The sequence below is a fragment of the Canis lupus genome, chromosome 11 (assembly GCF_003254725.2).
Source record: "Canis lupus dingo isolate Sandy chromosome 11, ASM325472v2, whole genome shotgun sequence".
Lineage (NCBI taxonomy): Eukaryota > Metazoa > Chordata > Mammalia > Carnivora > Canidae > Canis > Canis lupus.
In genome coordinates, this window is record NC_064253.1 from 36,216,153 (window position 1) to 36,240,765 (window position 24,613).

A 24,613-nucleotide genomic window follows, 5' to 3' on the forward strand; every position below is an offset into this window, starting at 1 on the left:
TCCCTTCTCACACACATGACCTTCGCTAACTCATGGAAAAACCCTAAACGTGACATCTAATTTTTTAAAGTGCGGCACAAGTTGCTTGTTCCTACAGTTTCACAGAGTGAAAACACGCTGTGTTCCAAGCAGAGAGAGCCACCAAGGCAGGGATGTGCCTCAGAAACACACCTCTCAAAGCACTCTACAATGACAAGGAATATCTCTGGGAGGAAATGAACTTTTTAACTTGCAAGAATGGGAAATAGCTCATTAAGAGTTGCTTATTGGGTTTATGTTGATTGCATTTAAATCCCAGCTTACTGTATCAGCAGTAATCAGGGTCCCTCTACAGGATATGTCAAAATACACCTTATTCAAATGCCTTTATCCTATCTAGAACGGCATAAAACTGTTCGCTAGCTAGATGCTACAAAACCCTGGCTCTGTGCACTGGCTTTTGCAGACGTACCTCTAAACTTCTGATAGTTTACAGCCTAACAAATTGTTTTCTTTCTTTCATTACCAATAATTTTTAAAAATCTAATTAACTCAATAAAGTATGTAATTCTTACGGTCTCTTACCAGCAAAACAGATTTTAGAAAAAGAAAGCAATTGCAGTATTTTTTTTCCAATGAGTGGAACAGTACCAATTTCTTAACTGCCATCTACTTAAGATCCAAGTGTATTTGCCAGTAATACTTTTCATGCTGTGTGGATGATACAATCATGCTAACTCTGCTTTGTGTGGGTTTGGTGTAGGCTTTTGAACAGCAAGACGTGTCTAGGAGGGAGGCACCAGGGAACTTCCCTCCCTCGCTTGAGCACAGTCCAAGATGAAAGTTTCTGGGTTGTTTCCCTTCGCTTCCTCTCACCCTCGCTCCCCCTCGGAGCCGCAGAGCCAGCAATTGTGCAAGAGGAGCCGGGCGTGCAGGGCGCGTATCACCAAGCGCATGGTACGAGCCGCCGGCTCCGATGATTAATTATCAGTTGCCGCCGGCCTCGCACTAACACGTCGGCTTTCCCGGCAGAGCCAGCACACCCAGCCGCCTGCAGCGCGGCCCGGACCGAGCAGCGGCTTTAGGGAGGACGCGGCGGCTGCGCCCGAGTGTGAGTGCGCCGGCCAGCGCGCGAGCGAGCGGGGGACGGGGGGACGGACGGGCGGGCGAGCGGGCGGGCCGGCGAGTGTGCGGGAGCCGAGCGCCGCCGGCGGGAGCGCAGGGGCGAGCGGGGAGGCGGGCGAGCGGGGAGGCGGGCGGGCGGGCGGCCGCGGCGGGTGCAGAGGAGCTGGGACCCGCCGGCACTGCCCGCCACGCGCGCCGCCGCCGCCGCCGCCGCCGCCTCCTCCTCCTCCGCGACCCTCCGCGCTGGCAGCCGCTCCTGCACAGCCTCCTCTCCGCAGGTCGGAGTCGAGCTGCTTCCAGCCCCGTGAAGTCAGCGGGGCTGTGCAGAGGGGCCCCTACATGTTATGGCTGTTTGTTTGGAGAACCTACTCTGAGATAGCACTTTGACGAAGTGATTAATACAGATAGACCGATAACATTTTTGGGTGGTGGCTTTTTTTTTTTTTTTTCAATCTTAAACAGAAAACAAAGAAATAAAAGTCTTCCCATGACCCAGGCTATACTGTGAAACTTTGCAAAGAATGCCTTTGCTTTGCTTTTACTTCAGTATCCTTTCCCCCTTTTTCTTTTAAGGAGCCCTCAGGGAAACCATGAAGTAACCCTGCACATTCCAACACCACAGTTATGACAAAACAGAGCCTAACTATGAAGTGATCAAATTTTTAAAAATGTTTAGAAAGAAAAATAACAGAAACAAAAGTCCATATAACAATTCAAGGTTTCTTTAAAAAAAAAAAAGAAAGAAAGAAAGAAAAAGAAAGAAAGAAAAGAAAAAGTAACTTACCTGTTGGGACATTCTGAATAAGAGGTTAGTATCAGCGTTTTGCCATGTCCCCATGAACCCTGGTTCAGCCGTAGTCGTTCTGGTTCCGAACTGCATGGAGTTGTCAGTCCAGGAGGCTCTTAAAGTCAAGTCTCTTGCCCTCTTTGGCTCTCTGTCTCTCTGTGTCTCTCTTTCTCTCACATCCACTTCTGCCTCTTCTGACTGAAAAGTGAAGGTGGATTTTTTGAGCCTCTTGGCAGCCAGTAGCAGGAGTGTGGTGTAGTTAAGAAGCTGGCTGAACTGTGCATTTCATTTGGGAAGGGGGAGATTTGGGGGAGGGAGGGGGTCAGAGCTTCTTTCGCACCTTCTGCACAGATACCCCTATCATTTATGCATAGATTGTGACTCCCCGAGCTTGCCTTTGCTCGGTTTAACAGCTGCCTGTCAGGTGTGCAGGCAGCACTGGAGACCCAACCATCAGCTTCAAACTCTCAGCCACTGCATGTCATTGGATAGCAGAGCTAGAGTCAACTGCACTGTTCCACTGTCAGGCACCAAATGACACCCTGCACTAACCCCTCTCCAAACACACAGATAGATACACACTTAGGCACACTCCAAGCAGTACCATGCTCACGGACGGCACACGGGCTGAAGAGAAGCTGAGGCCCTTCCCAAGGAAATCTTCCCAACAATGCTTTTGGGTGTAACATGCAATATCTGACATCAGTCTGTACTTTAACATTTGTAAACTGCTCTGCTTAAACATTTTTTTTTCTAATTACACTGCAAGAAAGAAACATATTCAGCTCTAAGAGAATGTTAAGTTCGTTCAGTTGTTGTCTAAATGTTAGCTCCTACAAGTCATATTGTACGTGCTGGCCTATTTATAACCACATATAAACTCCTAGAGAAAATAATGTACATAGAAACTTGACCTTCCACTCTGAAAAATAAATAAATAAACCTAGCAGGTTTTTTGAACATAGAAGATGCACAATAAACATTTGCAAAATAAATACATACTATTTAATATCCAGTTCCTCTGGTCATTAATTATTAAATTGGATGTTAAGTAATAAGAAATTGAATGGCAAGGAAAAAAAAAGTACACCTTTTCTTAAAGCTCACAAATAGAAAAAAAAAAATCCTTTGTTAAAGTTCCTGGATGAAGCATCTACAAAATCCTCTTAAATCATAAAAAAAAAAAAAAAAAAAAAAAAAAAAAAAAAAAAAGAAAGAAAGAAAAGAAAAAGATGAAGAAAAAAAGCCTGTCCCATTTTGGGGAAAAGTAATGAATATAAAAATTCCATTTTTCATTCAGGATTTCTATGGAAAATTCTATAACATTTTTGTGCCTGATGAAATATAACCCGGATAGCACATTGTATTTTTAATTAAACCAGTTTTAAAAACAAAACATCTATTTATTAGTGTTTATCTACCTTATTTATGGAAAAGCAGAACTGAAGAAAATGCAGTGTACATAAACAGTAACTTCAAAATGGAAAGCTAAATTCATGTCATCTCATAAAAGTAGTCAGCAGGAAAAAGCCATCCTTCCTAAACTTAAAATATAAGGAACATTAATCTTCAACCACCTACAAATATCGAGGACAAATGTACCACTCTCCTTGCTCCTCCTTAACTCAAGAATAACAATAAAGCTTACTCTCTGAAACAACAAAAGAAAAAGAAAAGAGCTTCAATGGCAGCTCTGTGTCATTAGTGGACAATGAGAAAAGATGAGAAAACGTACACTATGTTGACACAAATGTGCCTTCCCCTCTAGAACCGACATCTCCTGAAAGCTTTTCTGTTAAACTTCCCTCCGGTTCACCACCATTAAGCACAAAAAAGTCTCAAAAGCAGCAAATTCAATATCTGAGAAGAAACAAACAAGAACCCAAAGAATTGGTGCCTTAAAATATATGAAGTCCACCTGTGGTCAATAAAAATATTCTTGAGGGGGGAGGGCAGGAAAAGCCCCTATGAGTCAATTGTCAACAGTGACTGTACCTTTACAGCTAGCTATTACCCACTTAAACTCCCTCTAAAATTTGCTAGCCTCTTGATTTCTGAAGTGGCACTCAGTGCCTCAGTCAAGCTGCCTGCTCAGCTCCTGACCTTCCCACTAATGGCTGTTATTTGTGGGAGGCTTAAGGACACTGTCAATAGCAAGCTTCCTCCTCGCTCCTCTCAGGCTCTGTTGTATCGCTTTGCCTGCGTGTTCTCTCTCTCTCGCCTGCTTCTTGCTCTCCTGCTCTCCCCCTCACACTCCCCCCCTCCTTCCTTCCTCTCTCCTTTACTCCGTCTTCCTCTTTTCCTAGCCCCCACCCCTTTTTTCTTTCAGTCCTGCAGTCCTCTTCTTTCCCAGGTATCATCCCCCCACCCTGGCCCCAACCACACACACACACACACACACACACACACACACAACACAACACAAAAATCAACTGGCATGCAGCAGCAAGCACCTGCAGTAATAGACTCTTTTATTAAAACTGTTATTCTGCAAGACTTGAAATTCCCCATGGACCGGGCCATGTCAAAGCCGATATAATTAACTAGAGGCTCAGCAACGGATCAATTACCAGACAAGCAAGTGATAGTGAAATCAATGAAAGATCATCAGCCACATTATCAGTGTTGCAACTCATTAGGGCAAAACTGAGAAATGTGCTCAAAGCGAGCCCAAGCAAGGTGGCATTACAAAACAAAGGGCTAATTTGGAGACCCTGCTGTGAACAATCTGTAACAGAATTAGCCTTTTTTCCCCCTAAACTGCACAGCTCCGTAACTAAATGTGACAGACTGAGAGAAGCAGTTTATTAAGACACCAACCCCAAGTTTATTTAGTTCATAAACTCTCTCCTAGAAAATCAATACAGTCTGTACAGGGTTATTAGGCTGACTAGCTAATACATCCAAATCTGGTCTGCCCATCCAGCAGTCTTCTAACAAAATGCTACCCAGCATAGGCAAACTGAGCTCTTTCAGATATCAAGGCTTGAGTTTGCTCTAGATCAAACAGGTCTGCAATGTAACTAGGACCCGCATATTAGTGCCAAGGCACAAGCCTCAAAAGCACCAGGATATCTTTCTAAGGTTTAAAATTTTTCATAACAAATCTATCATTCCATATTGCACTTGCTAAATGGAGTTGATAAAACAAAATTTTAACTGGTCTGTGTAAGACTAGTTTACAAAGAGGACAAGCCTTGTAAGAGACAACAGTCAACCCAAAGTCTTAACAATAAATGAATCAGTAAACTAAAATAAACCTCAAGTGTGTACACTTGTTCTTTGCAGATTTTAAATTCTGAATATTCATTTTTAAATCAAGTTTTGAAAATACAAATTAGACTCCTCTAGAAGTCCCCAAAATACCTGATTTGAACTTGCCACTCACTGCCACATATAAACACGGCATACAGAATCTTTGATCTTAGGCTAATTTTCTATCCAGCAAGAAGGGCAAAGGTACAAAAAAAATGAACCTACAAGGCACAAAGAGGAGTTCTGATTTTGTCCAGTGGCTAGCCAGTCTATAGATTATGGGCCAGCTGTCTGGAATCATTTGGATTAAAATTATTTAAGGTGAGGGGGTGGAGGTAGGCATCACTTCCATAGTAATTGCCTTTTACTGCCCTGATTCCATGTAGTTCAGGTTAAAGAACTACAAATTACTAAAGGCTATGTGCTGGCTTTCCCACATTTACTGATTGTGAGAGACCATGAATTTAGGAATACACCAACCAGGTCCAAATAGAAACCAAATTATTAGAAAACATTATGGGAATGTGAATACCTTCACCTCACAACACATAGCAGATACACACTTACAAAAACTAAGAAACTGAATGCAGTTTACAGTGTTAAGACAGATTGGAGAACTGTCAGAAAAAACAAAAAGATAACAATTTTTGGAAGTGACTTCTGATGTTTATGATGTTTTAACATTTAAAATGTTCCAAGAAAAGGATTACACTATTAACATGACTTCGGTATACTGGCTCTAAGACACTAAATCCTAACCTTTAAAACAAAATCCTAAATTCCAAAACAAAAGTACTTCTTTTCACAGGACTTTATTAAAATCCAATTTATAGATTGCTATAAATAAATATTTTCCTCTAATTTTTGAGCTGGTACCTTATTAAGCATTTCATAACTCATGTTTTTGAGTAATCTATAAAAAGTTAAATATACATAATCTAAAGCTATGCTGTAGATGCCAATGTTTTAGATAGTAATTAAAAGTTGTAATTACAGAGAAATTGTATTTTTTAAAACCTTTTTGCATATAACTACATACTGTGCATGTACCCTCAATGAGATCCAATTAGTTGCAAAGAATTTGCATTTCAGTTAGTATGGGATAACAAGACTATAGGGAGGCACAATGCAATTCCACCAGCAGAGTAAGGAAGTGTGTTCTTTCTTGTTAGCTCTGTAAGCAATAATTCCCACAACTGACTGTTTAAAATGTTACTGATCTTTTCAATATTTCAGTATTGAGGTAGCTTTAAGTTTTTCCCTCCATTAAAAAAAAAAATCACAAGTTGGTGAAAATATCAGCCACAATGAATACTTACAGAAACAAATGAACAAAGGATTTTGTTTTGTGTGTATGTTTGTGGGAGTTTTTCTGGAGGGGGAATATTGCATACTTTTTCTCTTCCTCTTAATACTCACTGGTAATTTCTTTAAAGCACATTGCTTTCTTACAATAAGTTCCATAACTGGGGGCAGGGAAACCTCACTGAAACCGTTCTATGTAAATATATATGGTTTTGTGATCCAGGCATGTATCTAGTACTCTGAGAAAGTACTGAAGGCTTTTCATTTCTTCTAGTTATGTTTCCAACAATGTAAATCCTAAGCAAATATCAAATAAATGTATAATTTATATACACAGTATAACAAGCATCTCTAGGACTTCTGCTGGTTCACGGAACAATACCTGTAAATTCCCTGGGTTCAGTTCAGCAGCTGTTAACAGATTCTGTAATCTGTAATGACAGTAAACTGGCCTTTGCTCTTCTTTTATTCACTATTCATTTTCAAGGCTAGGTTAAGTACAGAGCTGGGTTAAAGATCAGTGGTTTTTCATGTGACACACGCTGGTATTCATCTAATGGCTTGTCAAGACAAAACTGTCCCTGTTCTTGCCAAAATAATAAAAATGACGCTCCACATCGCATGACAATCAGCACTTCCTTATGGCAAAACAACTCAAGCTTTTGTAATTCATTTACTTTATGGAAAAAAAATTTAATAACTGGCTACCCAATCCTATATGTGGAATTAGGTTGTCATTCTCAAAGAAGATTTTTTTTAATGTTATATATGGCCTCTCTTAACACTAAAGCAATATGTAAACTAGTTTCTGATCAAATCCGACTTTATCGTATAAAAATAATGCTCACGCTACAAATTCATATGGCATTAAGGAATATAACTTAATATATGCAAATTATGCAGAAGCAGCAGGCTGGGCCCAGTCACAGAGGTGGGGGGAACCAATTGAGGAAATGTCATTTTTCTTGAGAACAAAGTATGGGACTTGCTTTGCAACATCTGTTGGGCTGTGTGAAATGTTAACAGATGTCTTAAGTGAAAAAAGGAAAAAGAATTAATAAAGGAAACCTCCTCTGAACAGATAATCCACCCAAATTTCCATATTCCTAAGGAAAAAAGTTGACAGCAACCTTTTTCCCTTGTGAAATCTGCCATCCCTACTTTATTGTGTAAAGTTTCATTTTCTATGTGAAGTTAAGGGATAAAATTTTTTGACTCAATAAAAAAGAATAGAGAAAAAGTAAAACTAACAATAATTTCAACTGAGATGTTCCCTTTGTGAATAATTATACCATAATCTAAGCTGCCTCTTTCCCCTTGAGTCACATGCGTAATTTGATGGGAGGACAGTGAAAAGTTCACCCTCAAAAAAAGCCACACAAAAAGATGAAATATTACACTAATGTGCCTGCATTTTGGAGGAAAGGAAGGAGGAGAAATAAAGGGTAGCTCTTAAGGTAAAGTTCTGATATGGACACATATCTCCACATTAAGGTTTCCATCTTCACAATTAGGAAAATTCACCTTTCATTTATACCTACATCCCTGCATTCACCATTTGTTCCTACTTGCCTTCCATTACTAGCCTAACAAGGGGTGGAACACCCTCTTTTTAATAGGCAAGTGTTCTATAGCAGTATAATCTTTTTTTTAAAAAAAAAGATTTTATCTATGTATTCACAAGAGACAGAAAGAGAAAGGCAGAGACATAGGCAGAGGGAGAAGCAGGCTCCCTACAGGGAGCCTGATGAGGGACTCAATCTCCCTGATGGGATCACGCCCTGAGCAGAAGGCAGATGCTCAACCGCTGAGCCACCCAGCCATCCCCTATAGCAGTATAATCTAATGACCACTAAGAAAACTTTTGAAATTACTAGTTGGATCTTGGTATTAAATTTCAGCTTTTAAAAAAAGATTTATTTATTTGAGAGACAGAGAGCATGAGAGCACCTGGGACAGAGGGACAAGCAGACTCCCTACTGAGCATGGAGCCCCTATAAGGGGGGCTTATAGGAGCTCCATCTCAGGACCCTGAGATCATGACCTGAACTGAAACCATGAGCCAGATACCTAAATGACTGAACCACCCAGGTGCTGGTATTTAAATCTTAAGAAAACTGGTAAACTTTTCTTAGTTAACAGTTTTCATTCATGTTTCAATTTATTAGATGATCTAGCCAAACATGAATGAAGCAGCCTTGAACCCAGATTAAAAAGATGATGCATACACACCAACTACTGAATCTAACCTAGTGTCTGTTTCTATATTCTATAAATCTTTCTCTTTAGAGATATCTATTTTATTACTTATGCTCTTAAAAACTCAGGACAGGGGATCCCTGGGTGGCGCAGCGGTTTGGCGCCTGCCTTTGGCCCAGGGCACGATCCTGGAGACCCGGGATCAAATCCCACGTCGGGCTCCCAGTGCATGGAGCCTGCTTCTCCCTCTGCCTGCGTCTCTGCCTCTCTCTCTCTCCTCTCTGTGCATTCTCATGAATAAATAAATAAAATCTTAAAAAAAAAAAAAAAACTCAGGACATAAATTTTGGTTAACAAAAAAAGTTTTTGGTTAACAGTTCACGGATTAACTAATTCAAAATGCAGTTAAGGATCTTTAAAGATTCAGGTAAAGGAAGAAAAATACTGTGCTGTCATCTCTGATTGCAAGTCTCAATCTCGCTCTCCTCTATGAGATTCTGCTTTAAAATCGTACATGTTACTTCGTGTTTATAACTACACCTTCTCCAGATGGCTCTGGCAGCCTAGGTTGGGCATTTCAACATATAGAAACCTCAGCCAGAATAGCCTGAAGATTTCAGGGGACAAGATCATGGTCCAAGTTATAAATAAGACATGCTGGCATGCTTTTGGTTTTTGGTTAGTTTGTTTTTGGCCAAAGCATTATGGGTGCTAAACGCTCTGGTGTTTACTCACAGGTATACCGCATCAGAGCATGACAAAAAATAGTAAGTGCTACACCAAAAAAACATTGATCACTTACACTGAGGGGGAAGCCTGTGCATTGAAAATATCATTATGTGACGTCACACCCAAAAAGGAAAACATGCCTCCTAAAATAAAATTTGAATACGATAGGTACACCTATGTGTCTGGGTGTCTGAGTGGTTGAGCGGCTGCCTTCGGCTCAGGGCATGATTCCGAGGTCCCAAAATCCGGCCCCATACAAGGCTCCCCACAAGGAGCCTGTTTCTCTCTCTGCCTGTGTCTCTGCCTTTATCTGTGTGTCTCTCGTGAATAAATAAATAAAATCTTTTAAAATTTTTGAATACGATACAAATTTAAATCACTTTAAACAGTGGCATAAACATCCCGCTTAAGCAAACAGTATCTAAAACCTTCACCCTTTTTTTTAAAATTATTATTACAACACTTTATCTGTACCAACTAGACCAACCAATGTGATATAGCATTTGCTGACAGGTCTAATCAGGGGCTCAATTTGAGAAAAACACATCAAGGAGATACCAAAATGCCATAATCCCTTGATACCCTATGAAAAATTTAAAAGTTAAAAGATTTGGGTAGGGTGTGGTAGATGAGGTAGTTTATAAAATATCAGGGAAATGATGAATACTTAGAATCAAGGCATTTGCAGATGCAAAAGCATGTGAAGTCAGCATGAATATTAAAACCTCCAAATGATCAACTATTTTACCTACCCTGTTTTGGCTTAAAAAAACCCGAAGTGACTTTATATGTCTTCTCTCAGGTCAAACACTGACAATGGCTTCTTTCTATCATAACCTAAAGTCAGTTTTTATGAAAAAATCTTCTAGAGGAAAAGAACCAGGGTTGTATTCCCTTAAATGAGTATTAAAAAAACAGGCTTGGGGGTCACCTGGGTGGCTCAGTGGTTAAGCATCTGACTTTGGCTCAGGGTGTGATCCTGGGGTCCTGGAATGGAGTCCCACATCAACCTCCCAGCAGGGAGCCTGCTTCTCCCTCTGCCTAAGTCTCTGCCTCTCTTTGTGTCTCTCATGAATAAACAAATAAAATCTTTAAAAAAAAAAAAAAACAAAACAGGCTGGGGGCATCCAGTAGAGAATTACTTCTGTATGACCAAGCAAAGTTGCAAAGATTGTAAAGATAGTATTACTTTCTTTATTTACTTCCTTCTAAAGTCTTGCAGCCCCACTGAAGATGTCATAATAATAGTTTAAATTACTGTCAGGAAGAAGACTGAGACTCACAGACACCCATGAAATCCAACACTGCTTTTAGTTATCACAGAAAAAAAGCAGCTCTATTGATGGTACCCCCTTATATGAAATACAAAAACCCAAAAAACAAATTTAAAAAGTAAAATCCCAGGCACCAGGGTGGCTCAGTCAGTTAAGCAGCCATCTCTTGATTTCAGCTCAGGTCATGATCTCAGGGTCCTGGGAGACAGTCCCGGGATGGGCATTTGCACTCTGCACTGTGCTCAGTGCAAAGTCTGCTTGAGATTCTCTCTCTCTGCACTGCACAACCCCCCCCCCACCCCCCCCACACACACACACATACATGCAAGCAATCATGCTCTAAAATAAATAAAATTTGGGAGGCCTGGGTGGCTCAGTGGTTGAGCGCCTGCCTTTGGCCCAGGACATGATCCTGGAGTCCTGGGATTGAATCCCACATCAGGCTCCTTGTATGGAGCCTGCTTCTCCCTCTGCATCTCTCTCTCTGTCTCTCATGAATAAATAAAGTCAATTAATTAATTAATTAATATAAAAATTTAAAAAGTGAAATACCAATATACCTGAAGTTCCAAAATTTTATAAAGCCAAGACTATGTTATATCCACACATATTTAAACAGAAATATGTTGAAATAAATTTGAATGAAACTAGAGATTGTTTCCAAATTCAGAAACCCAAAGATGTCAGAAATTCAGTAGAGCAAGTTAAAAATAGGAAGAATTAACAGTGGCTTAAGTCTAATTAGTACTGACCTTCAATGGGATAGTGGCTGCAAGAGGGGCAAGGAAAGCTTTTAAGGTACAAGTAATATTCTGTATCCCCATCCTCCTGGTGGTTCTGGGTATGGTCACTTTGTAAAAATCCATCAAGCTATATGTACATATGATTTGCACACTTCTCTCTATGCATGTTATGCTTCATTTCTAAAAGTTTACTATTGCTACTGCTAATGGCACTACTACTAAAAATAATGGTTACAACAGATTAAAAGCACAGGAAATAAAGAAAAGGAAAAACAAGGAAAACAAACAGCATGGAAGAGAAGAAACAAAAAGAGGGCACATATTTATCACAGTCAAAAATTAATCAAAAACTGCAATTATGGGTCAGCCCCGGTGGCTCAGCGGTTTAGCACTGCCTTTGGCCCAGAGTGTGATCCTGGAGACCTGGAATCAAGTCCCACGGCGGGCTCCCTGCGTGGAGTTGGTTTCTTCCTATGCCTGTGTCTCTGCCTCTCTCTCTCTCTCTCTCTCATGAATAAATAAATAAATCTTAAAAAAAAAAAAAAAAAAAAAAAACCCTGCAACTATGTATACTGCTTGCAACAGTTTCTCCAGAGTTAAGAAGTGTTAGGAATCAAAAAAAAGAAAGAAAGAAAAAAAAAAAAGAAGTGTTAGGAATTAAGTAAATATCTGAGTTGCCTGAATGAGGATGAATGTGAAAGGCAGTAAGTGGGTGGGAGAAAGAATAATTAGGCGAGAGATACCTTAACTAGGCAATACAAGAGTGTGAGTATATACAAGTGTCTTAAATGGAAAAGAACATCATACACAACACAGGATCCTGAATCATGCTTGCCAGTGTTGTTCTTTGTAATTATGACTATCTGGGGATAGGCAATTTGGGGTGGGCACAGAATGTGCCTGTCAAGAGATCTGGATACCTTGCAAACAGTATTCCTTGGAGGCAAGGAGTATATCAAGACAATTTTTTTTTTTTTTTTTTTTTTACTGCAAATATAACATACTCCTCTGACCCACCCAAACACCTTTTAAGTGTTACAGTCTCCAAAGCTGATGGCAGCCAACCGTTAAGTAAATAAACCCTGGGGAGAATGGAAGTAACAAAGTGGGAACAACTGAATAATTTGCTAATTGATAAGGGATACACTTTTACCCTGACTAGTTAAGTTTCTCGCTCCCTTTTCTTCCATTTATTATACAGATGGACATTTTAAACATTTTTAGCCACTGCTAGGGAATAGTGATCAAAGCCCTATTTGCCAAATACAAGAAGGTGTGGGGAACATGAAAGTTAAGGCATAGTCCCTGCTCACAAGAAGTTTACAATCAGTATGGAAGATAAGCCATGTATAAAAACAACTGTAATAAAACAGAATGTGATAAGAGAAGCAACAGCACAATCCTACATAACTTAGAAAAGGAGATTCCTTCCAGCTGGGGGTTGTAGGACAAAGTTTCTAAGCAGAGGCAGCATTTGTGCTGAAACTGAAGAACTGATACTATTTCTAGAGAAGTGATCCAATTAGCCTAGAAGATAAGGTAGGATCTGTGTAGAGCAATGATAAATGAAAGGGATTGACTGGTCAATAGTACCATTATTACTGGAAGGGCCTTATATTCCACTATAAAGAGTTGCTATTTATCCTGTATCCACCAACAGCCAAAACTACTGAAAGCTTCTCAACAGCAGCACAGTATGATCATTACTGTATACACTAAAAAGATTTATCTGCCAACAGCATGACAGACAGACTGAAGTGTGAAAAGACAGAAGCAAAGCCACCAATTAGGAAGTTGTTATAATAATCTGAGTAAAATGATTGCAGGCAATAGAACTGGGAAAAGAAGAGCAGATACAATGTGGAGATAAAGCCCAGGGGACAAGAATGATTGATAAAATGTGGGTAACAAATGAGAAGAGTCAAAGATGATACTAAAGCTATAATATTCTGAGCATGAGAAATGGTAGACATATCAACAGAAATGAGGATGGACTAGTTTGTGGGAAGCTGAATTGGAGCTCAGTGTGGAAAAAAGAGATTAAACCAATGACAAAGCATCTAGAAAACTTCAGAAAACAGACTAACACTAGAACTCTCAGATCTGAGAGCCACCTACAGAGAAGTGACACAAGAGGCAAAAGAAGGCAAAGGTTATTAGCATCTAGGGGCACATCTATGATTACTAGGAAGAAAACAGAAGGAGCAATATTAACAAGGGTATTGTGACAGTCCAAGATTCTGAATGATAAGATGTCAGAGTTTAAAGAGGTAGAGTTTCGGTTTTTGGTTTTTTTTTTAAAGATTTTACTTATTTATTCATGAGAGACACACAGAGAGAGCCAGAGACACAGGCAAAGGGAGAAGCAGGCTCCCTGCAGGAAGCCCGATGTGGGACAAGATCCCAGAACACCAGGATCACACTGAGCCAAAGGTAGATGCTCAACTGCTGAACCACCCAGGCACCCTAAAGAGGTAGAGTTTTAAATGTTCTAAAACACAGTGCTATATTTAGAGTATAATAAAACCAAACACAGTAGTAAGGAGTAGTAAATATAGTAAGAGCAAAGCAAAATGCATGGGGATGATAAATACCAAAATCAGAATAGTGCTGGAGCATGGGGTGAGTATTGGAGAGAGGGGATGATAACCTGGGGCTTCACATATATTTTTACATTCTAAGTTCTTACATTTGGGTAAATGGGTGTTCATTACACCATTCCTCTTACATATCTGTGGTTGCAATATTTTATCATTATATTTTGTGTCCTGAGAGCTGTTAATGGACAAATTGGTATAAAAGTTAGAATTCAGATTGTAAAGTAGTTAAGAAGTAAGCAAATTATAAAGACAAGGAAGCAAAAAAGGGAAAATATTCTTTGGAGAAATTTTGCAAAGCAAGGAAGTAAGTAAGAAAAAGGTGGTCTGAAAAGTTTGCATTGGCCTGGAAGAAGCAGTGTTAGTGTGTTGATGGTTTGTTACTTGTTACAGGGGGGAAAAAAAGAGTGTATCATAGGCAAAGGGACAAAGCCAGTGGAGAAAAGGATATTGAAGATCTAAGCCAGAGGGAAAATGATATAAAAGGGTCCTAGGAGAGAATGTGATCAAGACCACAAATAAAAAGGGTGCCCCTGAAGGGAGAAGGAAAAAATTTTTCTTAGAACCAAAGGTAAGAGATATAAAAAAAATTCTGTGGTTAAAAAAATATATGTATTGAGAGTGTTCAGGTCAGAAAGCCAATTTACTACCCATCTCCCCAATTAAATTCTCCATTGGTTGAAAGGGAAAGAGTTTAATCTATCTTTGGTAATCTGGGGCCTACCAGAATACTTAACACACAGTAAATGCTCAATAAATGACAGCTGCACAAAAGAAGTGATAATCTCAGAAAACAATGACAGTATAAATCAAGGACTGGTGGGTAGAAAGGGTCTGGCCTAACTGGAAAAGATAGAATGAAACTCTGAATCAATGAGAAATGAATAAAAGAAGTGGCAAATAGCAATGGGATTCAGCCTTGGTTCCCAAAAACTCTTGAGAAATTACAAGCAAGCAGATTGGGTGTAAAACATGTAGCTCAGATTCCCCACAGTGGGAAGTAGAATACTTAGAACCAGGAAGGAGTTCTTGATTCAAAACTGAAAAATGCCTTGCTCCAAAATACACTCTAATAGGAAACCATACATTGTAAATCACTGCCCTTATGAGGCATTCATATGGCACATAGTTCTTATAAACTAAAACACTGAGAATTGATTCTTGGATGAAATTACTTAATATTTTACTTAGATGTCCCCTGATTCTAAGTGTTCACTATGTAGTATTTTTAAAATGTCTGTGAATATATTCCTAATGAAATTCACCAAAGCAAACAAAAACCAAAAATCTTTATGCCGTGTCACATACATGATTTGCATGGAGTGGAAAATGTGGAAGAATGTCACTTCATTAACAAACATGAGACGAAGTTGTGGAGAGCCAAACTCCACTCCTTACTGCCTGGATCCTATCTCCAAGACTGCAATTGTGGTCCAAGTCACACCAACCCTTTGCACAATTAGTGAAGACTGCATTAGCAGAACTGGGCACTCCGAGTCCAGAATCCCTCTAGAGAGCAGGGAAATGATGAGTTCCATCACCTGGCCAACATCAGCAACCGCCAGTCACCTCAGGGACTTAGGCAAAGACATTCATCCGCTGCGCTGGCAACCACTACAGCCTGCCTTCCTAACAGAGTCCTTTCTGTGAGGACCACTGTCTAAGTGACCTGTCATAGAGCTTTATAAAGCAGCATTAATACTGTGGGCCAAAATGAGATTGATCTTTGAGCTTCGTGGTCTCCTGTTGTCAACGGTGCATTATAAAACCAATACTAAATACTTTATAAACAGGTCTCCCTACAGTGTATTAGAAAAAACAGTGCATATTTCATGCCCCATAGTTAGGTAGCCACATATCCATCAGACTAATAAATTATTTATTAGGTGCTCAGAAGTGCAATAAGAGTCAATAAACTAACTTCTGAATACTTATAAACTACTATTTCACTAGAAATTGTACCTCAATCAGAAAACTAGCACACTAACTGAATGGGGAATGGAAATAATCCAGCTCTCTCAAATGTACCATTAAAAGGAAGCACAGGCCTTACAGGTGAGAAGAGACAAAATTATGTGTCCTGAAAAGAGTCTTGGTTATTGAATTTGCACAAAGAGCACCAATCAACCCCATGCTCATTTCCTTTCTTTTCTATATAGTATTCTCTAATCCTAACAACCTTGGAGACATCTCAGGAAAATAAAAATTGGTGAAAACATTTTGAACATACCCTGATTCATGCCAGATGACATTCACTGGTGATAGTTTGGTTTTGCACCTGACATATCCAAAGAAACTATACAATGGCTTAAGTGCATAAGCTTTCTGCTACATGGATGGCATGGAATTGAGCATTTATGAATCTAACATTTAGTGTAGCATTTTATTTTCTGTTTTCAGTTAATGCTCCCAAGACCATAGACACCCTCTGATACAGTCCTGATGCCCAGTCCAACATCATCAGGCACCTCTTTCTTAGTTTCAATCCTCTGGAAAAGGACCTTCGGTTCAAGAATGTATTTCAGCCTTACATGAAGGAATTCTTCAGCTGGGAGTTATTTCCCAAACTATCAGAGGCGTGGACCTTTGTGTAGTATTGTGGGTGCCATGGTTTCACATGTTGGCCACATTAGTACTGGAGATCAAGCATCTGTAACCCACAGCTGAGTGTGCTCCAGCCCCCAAGCACCCGCAAGGCCGGTGCCAATGCAAACCACTCTTCCCATCCCACATCTGAACCACACTGGTTTTCTCCAGGAGCCAGGGGCTGAGATACAGTTCTGAAAATGAAGGTTTTGGGTTCTTTCCATTCACATGATGGGTATAGAGTGTTGAGAAGAATACTGCCAGAGGGACTGGCTCTTTTTTTTTCTCTCCCATTCCACACCAAGTGAATAAACCATAAAGAGGTTTACAGTGTCTAATGGTGTTCCAAAATCTCCCAGGGGCAAAACCTAAACGGATAAATATATAGATTCTTGCACATTGTTTTCATTTTTCCTACTAGAGTCTTATGGTTTTACCCCTATAGGCTGGAATTTTTAAGGATGAAAAACATTTTATGTGGGTAGGAAAAAAGCAGCAGAAATAAAGGAGAAACATGGCAGAAACCTGATTTCACATCACTTTCTCAAAGAGATTTCCCCAAATCCTAGAAATAATGAAAGAGTTGATATAAAACTATAAGACGACTAGTTTCTTGCATTACTTTTGCTACTACAACCACTATAGCTAAGATGATTATTCATATTAATGAGTTTGGTATGTAGACAAACTATAAAAGATGCAGTCTCTGACCTCAAGTACTTATCTCCGTCTTTTGGGATTTACTCCTCCTGCTAGATTTACTTTTATTCTTCATACCCTTGCCCAGAGGAAGTGATCATCACTCAGAACTTGGAGCATTTCCATGGGTGGGGTTTAACTATGGCAATGAGAAGTGAGAGAACTTTTACCCTTGGACAGAGACAATGTTGGCTCCACAGCTCAGGATGTCTAGTTTGTAACAAAGAGAAATATAAACTCCATGTGAAATTTTACACTGGCCTCACTAAGCTTTATCAGAAGAATCTTATAAAGTGTAAAAGATTATAGGATTCCAGTGCTTTATCACATCAAGCACATATACACACAAACTGTATCACACTGCACACAAATGAGCTAATAACATCAGATGATGGTCTCTACCCACCCTTTATGTTCAGTTATTTATGTTTTGTGGATGTGCTTATAGCATATGTAGGAGAGAGACAGATCCATGGACTCAGTTTTATCAAGTGGTTAAGTCCCAAAGTTCTACAGTCCAATTACTTGGGTTTGAATACCTGTGGAACCTTTTATTAAATATGTAACCTTGGCGAGTTTTAGTTTCTCAAAGTGCCAAAATTCCTCATCTTTAAAAAAAATAGTTCACCCAATTGTGAAGATTAAATGTACTGATCAATGAAAAAGGTTAGCTGAGTGCCTAGAATATAAGCATTCAATAAATATTAGTTGCTGCATATACACATGTGTGTAAAGAGAGATTTCAAACTGTAAGCCCTCAGGCCAAGTTTGTTTTGCTTGGCTTCCTACATAGGAGTGTATGAGTATGCATGTACGTGTGCTTAATTACTGGCCAACATGTAAAAAAAATGAACACATTTTAAATTAAAGTACAGCTTTCCAGCTGCTAGAGATGGAATGGGAAGAAGCAAAACATGGAATTTCAAAGAACTAAAGGTGTGGCAACAGAAGTCTGTGTTCCTTCATGACTACATTCTGCTGCTGGAGAGCAGAAGCTACTGTTTTCAGCAGTACTCACGGATAAGCACAGTCTCCATCACCCTTCTTTGTATTACACCCTAACTAACTGTTTCCCTCAATTCCATGACTTGCCTAGCCACTATGGCCATTTGAGTCTGTGACTCCGGGCTCCAAGTTATGCTTTATCAATCTGATACACACATATCGAGAATTCATTCACACATCAATGAAAGTCATAGTTTTTAAAAAGTCAAGTATCAAAACTATTTTTTATTATGTCTACCTCCGATAAAAACACTGAAATTCATTATGTTCCCTTTTGCATTTCTCTAAGCCTTATGTATTTTTGTATTATATTCATATATATAAACAGTGGTTAATCTACTACCTGTCACTGTATTAGAGCCTCTGCTATATAATGACAGACACAGGCTGTGTGACAGCTATTAAGTATTAGTGGTTCTCAAACATAAAAACCAGGGGAGATCTTTTTAAAAAAGAAATTCATACTAAACATCCAGGACAGAAAAAAATGCAACAGTTCAGCTCCTTGGCTTCTAGAGTCTGAGATACCTTTCCAGAACTGAAAGGCTATCCCAAGAAAATTGATCTATTCCTCCTGCTTTACTATACAAACAAGTAAACAGAGGCAAAAATTTTTAAAAATGAGATAGTGGCAGAGCCTGGACCATTTTTTGAGGCCTGTGTTTCTCTAATTGCTTTTACATCAGAGTTCAAAGCAATGGTTCAGGGAATCTAGCAGTACACGAGAATTGCTCTACTGACTTGTAAGGACAGTCTATTATGCTTTCAGGAATTTTACAAGTCAGTAGACTCACCATGGTACCTTGAATTGGCCCTGGTGAGAGTACTTATACTACAGCAATCAGTAAATGCTACAAATCAGAGATCCCTTGCCCCATAAACCAGTTTTTAAACATTTACAAGCACATCACTAGTTGAGATTCTGACATCTACTTGTTGGGCATCTTCATATGGTACATATGATCATGTATGTGTTGTTGTACTTCTTTCTAGAGATTTAAGGATTTTGGGCAAGGGTATGAAGAAAACCAAACCAGACACTTAAGAGTTAGAGAAAATAAATCAATGCATAAGTTTGAAATGCTTAGTATGTACAAGGCATTGTGATAAATGTTATAAAAAACACAATTACAGTACGATCTCAGCATCCAGTGTTCTTAGGAAATTAACCTTTTTGGATAGACAGGCTGTTACTTTACATTTATTGAGCACCTGTTGTTTGCCAGGAAAAGCATAAAATATTTTTCATTTGTCCTTCACAGATCCTATGAGATAAGTATTATTATTTTCATTTTACCAGTAAGGTAGTTGAAGCGAAAAGAGGTCACTTGGCTAAGATCTTTTTTATTTTTTTAAAGGTTTTTGGCTTTTTTTGTTTTGTTTTTAAGATTTTATTTATTTATTCAGGAGAGACAGAGAGAGAGAGAGAGAGAGAGAGAGAGAGAGAGAGAGAGTCAGAGACATGGGCAGAGGGAGAAGCAGGCTCCATGCAGGGAACCTGATGTGACACTCAATCCCAGAGCTCCAGGATCATGCCTTGAGCTGAAGGCAGATGCTCAACCACTGAGCCACCCAGGTGTCCTGCCAAGGTCTTATATTAACTGTCAAAGTGGAGAATCAAAACCAAGTTGTTCTGATTTCAAAACATGTGTTCAGGGGTGCCTGGGTGGTTGAGCACTCAGGGGTTGAGCATCTTGCCTTCAGTTCAGGTCGTGATCCCAGAGTCCCAGATCAAGTCCCACATTGGGCTCCCCGCAGGAAGCCAGCTTCTCCCTCTGCCTGTGTCTCTGCCCCTCTCTGTGTGTGTTTCTCATGAATAAATAAGTAAAATCTTAAAAAAAAAAAAAAAAAGTGTTCATCCCAATATTCTACAATGCCTCAAGGTTTCTGCCATTTTGGATAAGAATTTTCTTAAAAGGTATTTTTTTAAACAGGATAATTCTTGATAATTAAAATTTTTCATTTTGTTGTTTTTAAAGAGTTTGCTTTTTTAATTTTTTTAAATTTTTTTATTATTTATTCATGAGAATACACAGAGAGGAGACAGAGAGAGGCAGAGGGAGAAGCAGGCTTCATGCAGGGAGCCCAACATGGGACTTGATCCGGGGTCTCCAGGGTCACGCCCTGGGATGAAGGCAGGCACCAAACCGCTGAGCCACCCGGGCTGACCCAAAGAGTTTGCTTTTAAGTAATCTCTCACCCAACGTGGTGGGGCTTGAACTTAAAATCCCAAAATCAAGAGTCGCATGTTCTACCAACTGAGCCAACCAGCTGCCCCATAAAATTTTTCATTTTGATTATCAAATTAAAATGTAGTGATAACTTCAGGGAGTCTAAGGATTTATGGGGGCTCTATTTGCTTCTGGAGGGAAAAAAAAAAGAATCTCTGGGAATGCTCTTTTAATTTAAAAACTTACCATTTTATCCTTTTGTAGTTAGTTATAATTACTTCCTGTATCTCAATATCTGCCTTTTTCCCCACTTCAAGAATTTTCTGTTATTTTACTATAAACCTCTCCAAAGGAATATTAAACAACAATTAATAAGAATGAAATAAAGCTATGAGTACTGATAAGGAACATCTCCAAATAAATCATAAGAGGCAAAATACACACTCTGTACACACTTCTGTACTCTTCTTACATTATTTACCTATTAGCAATTAAGAAAACAGGGATCCCTGGGTGGCGCAGCGGTTTGGTGCCTGCCTTTGGCCCAGGGCGGGATCCTGGAGACCCGGGATCGAATCCCACGTCGGGCTCCCGGTGCATGGAGCCTGCTTCTCCCTCTGCCTATGTCTCTGCCTCTCTCTCTCTCTCTGTGTGTGACTATCATAAATAAATAAAAATTAATTAAATTAAAAAAAAGAAAACAAAAAAATAGTTTTAGAGTTTTCTTTTTTTTTTTTTTTTTAGGATTTTATTTATTTATTCATAGAGATGCAGAGAGAGAGAGAGGCAGAGACACAGGCATAGGGAGAAGCAGGCTCCATGCAGAGAGCCTGACGTGGGACTCGATCCCGGGACTCCAGAATCATGCCCTGGGCTGCAGGGGGCGCTAAACCTCTGCGCCACGGGGGCTGCCAGAGTTTTAGAGTTTTCTAAGCAAAATGTGGGAGGAATGACTTTCTTAGAAGTTAGATATCTAAACTTGGATGCTTTGTTATATCTCTTCAGAATTCTCAAAAACACTGCTTTTCCTGGTTTTCAACTGGGCCAGTATTTCTAAGGTTAAGTTAATGTATAAAACAAGAGTCTCTAATTTCACCTGACTTACAGTGAAGTTGGAGATTATACATAAGCATGAGTTTTTATAAATATGTACATATATAAATATATATATACACACACACACACACACACAAATATATATGTTCTCTCTTACTAAAAGTAAGTGCCATAAATTAGTATTTGTGTTATTAGCTAAAATGCTTCCAAGAGCATAATTTGGTCAGAAAGATGGATATGAGCTGAGTTTCTTGGGCTAAGGACAAAGACAAAAGACGAAGGGAACGTTCCAAATAAGTAGAGGGGCATGAATAAAAGTAAGTGTAAGCGCTATTCCTTAGATAAAGAACATTAGTAAGAGATGAGGTTAGAAAAAGCATACTGTAGAGGCCGTAAAATTTAGGCTTTACATTTTTTTTTAACATTTATTTATTTATTCATGAGAGAAACAGAGAGAGGCAGAGATATAGGCAGAGGGAGAAGCAGGCTCCAAGCAGGATCCCCGATCCTGGGATCACAACCTGAACCAAAGGAAGCCACCCAATTGCTGAGCCACCCAGGCGCCTAGGCTTTACATTTCTGAACAGAAAAGTTAAATAATGGAAATTTTTTCTTTCGTCTAGGAACAGTGTGCAAGGTGTATTAGAAAAGAGAAAGTTCTGAGGCAGAAATATGCAGTTACAGGATTTGTGTTGTATTCAGGAAGTCCTAAGGACAAGGAAGTCTGTAGGTTTTTATATCTGTTTATGCTACAGGATTCTAAACACTTGACCCTATACATGGTCAGTACATCACAGAATGTGAAGACCTACACTAGGTGATGTGGATAACAAAAACACAAGTTAGTGTTATTTCATTGTTGTTTTTTTTCTAATCTTAAAGAACTGATGCTTAATAAACTTCTACTTTCAGGGAAAAGAAGGAGTCAAAGAGAATTTGAAGATTTCCAGTTAGGAAAAATGGTGGAGGGAACTCCTAAGATTAACACTTAATTTTATGCATTAGAGAGAAATTTGAAAAAAAAATGAAAAAAAATTTTAAAAAAGAGAGAAATTTGATATTTTACACATACATGTACTGTAGGGTTAAAATATTTCTATAAAAAATATTTCCTGGGATGCCTGGGTAGCTCAGCAGTTGAGTGTCTGCCTTTGGCGCAGGGCATGATCCTGGGGTCCTGGGATCAAGTCCCGAATCAGGCTTTCCATAGGGAACCTGCTTCTCCCTCTGCCTGTGTCTCTGCCTCTCTCTGTGTGTCTCTCAGGAATAAATAAATAAAATCTTTTAAAATATATTTTCTGAAGTTAATAAATGTCTAAACACTGAAAGTATGTTCTATTCGTGATTCTCCACCATGTATTCTTGACTGGCATCTCATCCAACAGCATATGGCTTCACCACTCACCTATAGACTGACCATATTTCCCTTACGGCACCCACTATGTTTGCCTTGCACTATCAAAATGTCATACATAGGCTATACATTTGACAAGGCAATCATCTATCCATGACAGATGGGCATGGGTATCTCTCAGAATGCCTGGCTAGCCAATCAGTAAATACAAGTTCTCTCAAACAAGCTTTAGAATCTGCCAGAATTCTGCAAGTGAATAGCCTCCTTGCTTAGAACTCAGTATTTCTAATTTGGACCATAATAGTCTCTCCCAAATTGCTGCCTACCACATTTCACATTTTTTGTTAATGAACAATGAAGACTCCCAACCATTAAGACTTAAAAGCAAATTTATATCTGTTCCACCTCTATATTCTTACCATGTTTGGCACACTGCCTTGTGTGCAAGAGTATTTAAGAAGATTGGTTGAACGTATGAGCACATGATTAATAAATGAAGGGTCACAACAACTTTCAGGAGTTTTTATACTAGGAAAAGAAATTCAGGTCATGATTCCACTGATTGTTAACTATGCGGCTATGGTAAGCATTGCTAATTGAGGACAAAACTTTTTTCATCCTCCTCATCCACCTAGGCCTCTCAAAAGCACTCACCACCAGCCAGTCAAAATTCACCCCCAAGATGAAACATATTTGTCATCCCTGAACTATGCCTTTTTTTTAAAGTTCCAATCTGGTATCACTTTTAAAGTTTTTTTTGTTTTTTTGTTTTTTTTTTTTTAAGTAACCCCAAAGGAAAAAGTTTAAAACACTGATAAGGTCAAAACTAAATCCAGAACTATGAACTTACTTATAAAATATTCCTTCCTTTTGCATTTAAACTTGGTAAAGATACCTAGTACACTATGAGCATTAGAGTGCTGTGTGAAGAAATATAAAACAAAGAGCTCAATCTTCCTCTGTGGTCTCCTTAGCATACAAGTGATAAATGCCTTCAAGGAAAATGTAGCACCACATCTAAGAGATCAGCAATGAAATCTCAAGAAAAATCCATCTCTGTTCTTTTTCCAGACAACTCCCTATCTCTCAATTTCCCTTTCACTGAAGATTTAATTTTCTCAAAAAAAAGTAAATATCAAATACTATGGAGTCATTTGTTCAGACAGCATACAAGTAATCATATAAAAATTCTAACAACTTTTCTAGAAATATTAACTCAGTCAAGATGAAGTCTTAAGCACCATTTTATGTATATATTTTTTTATTTTTTATGTATATATTTTTAATGAATTTATTTTTAAATTATCTTTAGTCTGATGAAATCATTAAAAGATCTAATTTTAGTGTACTGTGGCTTAAATTTCCATCTGAAAACAAAATTAACTGCTGTATGACATTTCTAAGAATTCCTAAAAATCAGGGATGTCTGGGTGGCTCATCAGTTGAGCGTCTGCCTTTGACTCAGGGCATGATCCTGAAGTCAGGGGATCGAGTCCTACATCAGGCTCCCTGTGTGAAGCCTGCTTCTCCTTCTGCCTATGTTTCTTCCTCTCTCTCTGTGTCTCTCATGAATAAATAAATAAAAATCTTTTTTTAAAAAAGGATTTTTAAAAATCAGATTTTTAAAAAGATTTTTTTAAAGAGATTTACTTATTCATGAGAGAGAGACAGAGAGAGGAAGGGACATAGGCAAAGGGAGAAGCAGGCTCCCTGCAGGGAGCCTGATGCAGGACTCGATCCCAGGACCCC

At 39.0% G+C, this 24,613-nt stretch overlaps 1 protein-coding gene across 16 annotated transcripts in view; it reads right to left on the bottom strand.

The window, feature by feature from the left end:
• The window catches only part of BNC2 (basonuclin 2), a 438,856-nt gene that overhangs the window by 291,726 nt on the left and 122,517 nt on the right, over window positions 1-24,613 (bottom strand). For 12 of the 16 annotated variants that reach the window (XM_025432660.3, XM_049116142.1, XM_035697025.2 and 9 more), the window contains one exon: window positions 1,889-2,089. The exons of 3 other annotated variants lie outside the window; for them this stretch is intronic. In XM_025432660.3, the coding sequence (XP_025288445.1) occupies window positions 1,889-2,089 (201 nt within the window). Of the gene's footprint in view, window positions 1-1,888; window positions 2,090-24,613 lie in introns of those variants that run through there. One more of the 16 variants, XM_049116143.1, reaches the window with a different exon arrangement.